The 5,816-nt window shown below is 33.4% G+C and overlaps 1 protein-coding gene across 1 annotated transcript; it reads right to left on the reverse strand.

The window, feature by feature from the left end:
- Window positions 1-759: 759 nt before the first annotated feature.
- Window positions 760-5,572, reverse strand: LOC123877097. Its single transcript, XM_045923604.1, has 4 exons — window positions 4,602-5,572; window positions 2,928-4,055; window positions 1,384-1,904; window positions 760-811 (listed from the first exon to the last, which is right to left on the reverse strand). The coding sequence occupies exons 1-4, from the start codon at window positions 5,412-5,414 to the stop codon at window positions 760-762; spliced, it is 2,514 nt and encodes an 837-aa protein (XP_045779560.1). The 5' UTR covers window positions 5,415-5,572.
- Between the last annotated feature and the right edge of the window lie 244 nt (window positions 5,573-5,816).

Here is a 5,816-nt window from a genome sequence, read left to right on the forward strand (position 1 = left end):
AGACCTTGTTTTCCTATATTATCTATGTTTCACCAGGTTCTATTACCTACTCTAAAGTATGATAATTCTTTTAACTGACAGTTAGAAAACGCTTCTTTTCCAGAACAAAGATCGTATGTCAACCCCCGGGATGCATATTTTCAAAATCAATGAAACTGATGGACTGTGAAAAGCTAGCAGACAGACATACACTTTCGCATTTATAATATTTGTACGGATAAGATTGGCATTTTATTTTAAAACCAAATATAGGTAAGTACCTCTATAATGATTTTCTGAAATAAATCGATGGTTTTCTTATTAATTAGTTTTATTAAGTGAAAAGCTGAACACCTTATGAAAACCCTCAGCTCGCACTTAACCAAAATATTTTTTTCACTCGTGATCCTTTGTTTCATCCGTGAGAACGGCGGATCGGAAATTACCATTTTTAGAGATTGGATTATCGGATACGTAGGATTTTGAGGTCGTTTCCAAAACTGGATCGCTATCGATCCGGGAGCGATCGCGTATGGAGATTAAATTTTAGAGTAACGCTCCGGGCGAGGTTTATGTCGAGCTGTGTTTTGATTGGGAACTTGCAGTAGTCAATTTATTATACTCACCTATTTCTTAGGAGGTTTCTTTTTTCACCTTTTTTAATGGAGCATCTACAGTTAATTTTTGTGATGCGATGTTTAGCAACTTAACATGGAGTCATATAATTCTTTTTTTTTTTTGGAAAAAGCCGGTTTCGAATTAAAAATTATCAATTTGAACTTACCGGCTGTTAACTGATGCCGCGTTGCTAACGCCATCTACTGATGGCTTTCTGAAACAAGAGAATTTTTAAATTAACCCCAAATCGGCCAAACCATAAAGCCTCCCGATGTCACATTACATAGAAACATACCTACCTACTTATATATAAGTACATAGTTACAACTACATGATTGATTGCTGAACAGATATTCATTGTTAATTATAATCTCAACTATTGTGATTGGCTGATTTTATGTGTTGTATGATGCTTTTATTTCAAGAGAGAGACCACAGACAATGGTGACACAGACAATAGACAATATATAACATTCTGCTTAAGTGACTTTACACGACAATAATGGCGACTTTATACAACATCTCCCTTTTTAAATAAATAAATTATTACAATTTTTTAGTTGACATTTTAAGAAGTTGAACACTATAACATGACATGACATTATTGAGTAAATTGCTAATTAGTTAATTACAAAGAGACAATTTTTTACATAGGTACATATAATAGTTTAAGTTTTACATATAAAAGTATAAGTTTTAAATTACATTTAAAGTTACATTTAGTTAAAAAGTTACAAATCATATTTCATAGGTAATTTAATTTCTCTACCAGATCTAGTCACATACTTGTAAAATTCCTTAGGTTTATGAACTGAATCCATGAATGAATCTGTAAATGAATCATGGTCTGCTTCCACCTGTCTCTCGCTTGGTTCCTCTTCCCTTTGATTAATTTGGGTTTCAGAAGCATTGGATGGCACCTCGGAATCGAACTTGTGACAACTTTCATTGGACGTGAACCTTATCTGTACTCTATTTCTCCTGTACCTATTACCTTTACTGTCTTCTATTATGTATGACCTCTGACACTTTAACCTTTCTTTAACAATAGCAGGAAGCCAGTCTGAATTAGGATTCTTTTTAAAAGTGACATGATCACCAGGTTGTAAAAGTGGTAATGGTTTTTTATTTCTATTGTAATAACTTCTACTTTGTGCTCGGTCTTTATCAAAACTTTTTTTATAATCACTGAAGGTGACTACTTTAGGTTTAAGCTTTTTATTAGTGACTGGTATATGCATTCTTAGATTTCTGGACATTAATAACTGAGCTGGAGATGGAAAATTTGCTTTAGGTGTATTTCTATACTGTAATAAAGCCATGTATGGATCTTTATTAGACTCCAAACATTTTTTTAATAAATTTTTCATAATTTTGACAGAACTTTCAGCTTGACCGTTAGACTTTGGGTGGTATGGACTTGTAAGTTTATGTTCAATATCCCAATTATATAGAAATGATTTAAACTCTGCTGAATTATAAGGTGGACCACCATCGGAAACCAGGGAGACTGGTATCCCGTGGCGTGCAAAAATAGATTTTAACTGTATTATTATGTTAGAAGCTGTATATCTACTGTTCAGCATTGCTAATTCAATAAATTTTGAATAATAATCTGTGACAACTAAATAAGTTTTGTTATTAAAATGCATTAAATCAATACCTACTTGCTGCCATGGAAATTTGCTTATATTATAGCTTTGCAATGGCTCTGACTGATTATTAGGCTTAAATTTAGCACAAATAGAACATTGATCAACTAAATTCTTTATATCTGCACTCATGTTTGGCCAAAAAATAATATTTCTAGCAAGACTTAGACACTTATTGATGCCTTGATGACCTTCATGGACTTTCGTTAACATTTCATTTTGCATTGACTTTGGAATAATTAATCTATCATTTTTAAATAATAAATCATTAATGACATGAATTTCCGCCTGAATATTCCAGTATGACTTCAATAAAGGATCTACTTGATTTTTACTAGTAGGCCATCCATTCTGACAGTACTTTTTTAACATTTGCAATTGACCATCTAATTTAGTAGCTTGTAAAATTTTATTTTTGTATTCTTCACTTATAGCCAAGTTAGAATATACTGCATTTACATGACATGACAAATCTGACTCATAATTTGGAATATAGTTTTCTTTTAAAGCTGCCCTAGACAATGTGTCTGATATGTACATTTCTTTACCAGGCACATGAATTACATTTAAATCATAAGCCTGTAAAGCAAGCATCATTCTTTGTAGACGTGCTGGTACATCGTGCAAAGGTTTTTTAAATAAATAGACTAAGGGTTTGTGATCTGTATGTACAGTGACCTTATTGCCATAGACATATTGGTGAAATTTTTCACAACCAAATTGAATAGCGAATAATTCTTTTTCTATTTGAGCGTATCTTTCTTGAGTTGTAGTTAGAGTTTTAGAACTGTAGGCTATAGGCTGTTTATTTTGCATGAGCACTGCTCCTAATGCTTTCTTTGATGAATCGACTGACAAGACTATAGGTATATTTGGGTTGTAATGAGCTAAGACAGGTGCATTTGTGATTGCATTTTTTAAAGATTGGAAACTTTTTTCACAATTTTCATCCCAGACCCAGACTGAGTCTTTTTTTAGAAGATTTCTTAGAACTTGAGTTTTTTCCGACATGTTTTGAATGAAAGGACCTAAATAATTTATCATACCTAAGACTCTTTGTAGTTCTTTGACATTAGTTGGGGTAGGCATGTTGACAATAGCCTTGACTTTTTCCTGATCGACCTTAGCACCTTCTTTACTGAAGACATAGCCTAAAAAACATACTTCTTTGACTGAAAATTTGCATTTATCTTTATTTAATTTTAAATTGACTTCTCTTGCTCTCTGCATGACTTTATATAATCTTTTGTTATGAATTTCTTCTGTTTCCCCATATACTAGAATATCATCGACAAAAACTAAGACTCCTTCGAGATCAGCAAAAATTTCTGTCATTACTCGATGAAAAATTTCTGACGCAGCATTAATACCATAAGGTAATCTTAAATAACGATAACGACCAAAAGGTGTTTGAAATGTGCAAAGATCTGAGCTCGCACTATCTAGTTTCAGCATCCAAAAGCCAGAAAAAGCATCAAGATGTGAAAAATAAGAAGCACCTTTTAATATTGACCTAATTTCATCTATACTTTTAAGAGGATAATGTTCTCTGATAATGTATTTATTTAAATTCCTAGGATCAAGACAAATTCTTAACTGACCTGACTTTTTGACAGTGACTACGACAGAATTTACCCATTCAGTAGGATGTGTGACTTTTTCTATGACGTTCATTTCCGACATGCGATCCAATTCTTCTTTTAATTTGCTATATAATCCAAATGGAACTTTTCTAGGAGGATCAACGCATGGTACTGCATTGTCCTGAAGCTTCAAGCGACAAACAGGAGGTAGACATCCAAGACCCTGAAAAACATCATTAAATTCTGTTAATATTTGACTTTGAGACATTTTTTTATTGTTGATCGCAAAGACTCTTTTTAAGACACCTATATCAACACATGTAGGTAGACCTAAGACTGTAGAACAACTAATGTTAGCTATATAAAATGATATTCTTTGTTGACAACCATTAAAATTGCAAATTAAATCACATTGACCTAAAACTTCTATTGACGACCCATCAAAACCTTTTACATTGGCTTGAGACTTTTTAATTATTGACTGTGACAATTTTAATGTTTTAAATGTATTATATGACATGATATTTATATCAGCACCAGAATCTAATATACATTTGACTTGTACATTGTTTATAAACATGCTAAGATACCAAGACTTATTAGAATTTGAAGAATCACTGCAATTTTTCACCATTCCTATAAAAAATTGTTCACTGTTAGACATCTGTTCTGTGGAATTGACTGTTGACTGTAAATTTCTAATGTTATTTTTGTTAAAGTAGCAAAATTTTGAAAAATGATTGAGACGATTACACGAATTGCACTTAACTCCTTGAGCTGGGCATTTGAAGCGATGAAATTGACCACACCGTCCACAGGTTTTGTTATTGGCACTGCGCTGACTAAATGGACTCTGACTGCGTTGCCTTGACTTGACTTGACTATGTGACATACTTTGTTTATTTGAAGAACCTCTGGACCTTGACCTTGGTCTTTGCCTTTGTATGTGCATGACTGTGTCTGGACATTGTGTAATCTCAATTTTTTGGGCATTTTCTTGCGCCATTATGACAGTTTTTGCTAGTGTAAGTGTTCTTTCAAGAGTAGGGTTGTTTTCTTGCAGTAATCTTTGCTTCACATTAATCAATTTGGAACTCATGTTTGCTATAAAGATGTCTCTGATTAATGAGTCTTTTAGCTCTCCAAACTCACATTTATTTGCTTTGTTCTGCAAGTCAGTGATGAAACAATCAATAGTTTCCTCATCTTTTTGGACCCTCGTGAAAAATGAATGACGTGTCATCGTTAGGCTTTTTTGTGGCTCAAAGTGATTGTCAAATTTGTTTTTTACTTCCGATAATGTTATCTTCTCTAAATCCAAGTTAAAAGAATTGTAAATCTCCACGCCTTTTTCACCGACAGTGTGTAGCAATATGGCTATTTTACGTTTTTCGGACGCAGCTTCCAGGTTCGTGGCGAGAAGGAACATTTGGAAACTCTGCCACCACTTCTTCCACTCCACTGCATTGCTCTGGCTATCAGCCTTCGAGACGACAAGTTTGGGAACATTATTAAAAATGTTTGATGTCGAACACGTGTCGTTTGCCGACATGACTTGAGGAGTTTTTTCTGTGTTCGGCATTTTGTCTAAATTGTTTTAAACTGTAAGTTATTTATTTAACTTTTACGACTGACTTACTAATTTTCCACAAAATCTTGGTACTTTTTAGCAGTTTGACTATTCATTTTAATTTTAATTTTTATAATTCTGACACCATGTTGTATGATGCTTTTATTTCAAGAGAGAGACCACAGACAATGGTGACACAGACAATAGACAATATATAACATTCTGCTTAAGTGACTTTACACGACAATAATGGCGACTTTATACAACATTATGGAACTTTTACTACGACACAGCATTTTAACCAATGAGCATCATTATGATCAACACATGACCGGCTCACTACAGAGCACGGGTCCCCTCTCAGAATAAGAAGGGTTTGGCCACTGAGTAGGGAACTTCATTTATGGTTTTGGT

This window comes from Maniola jurtina, chromosome 22 (genome assembly GCF_905333055.1).
Source record: "Maniola jurtina chromosome 22, ilManJurt1.1, whole genome shotgun sequence".
NCBI lineage: Eukaryota > Metazoa > Arthropoda > Insecta > Lepidoptera > Nymphalidae > Maniola > Maniola jurtina.

Excerpts from the sequence above, each read along its gene's own strand:
- LOC123877097 (XM_045923604.1), bottom strand. The coding sequence starts at position 5,414 with ATGCCGAACACAGAAAAAACTCCTCAAGTCATGTCGGCAAACGACACG. Across the intron at positions 4,056-4,601 it reads TCAAATGCCCAGCTCAAGGA|GGTCTTGGATGTCTACCTCC; the intron begins GTTAAGTGCAAT and ends GATGTTTTTCAG. Across the intron at positions 1,905-2,927 it reads AATATGTCTATGGCAATAAG|TATAGAAATACACCTAAAGC; the intron begins GTCACTGTACAT and ends GCTTTATTACAG.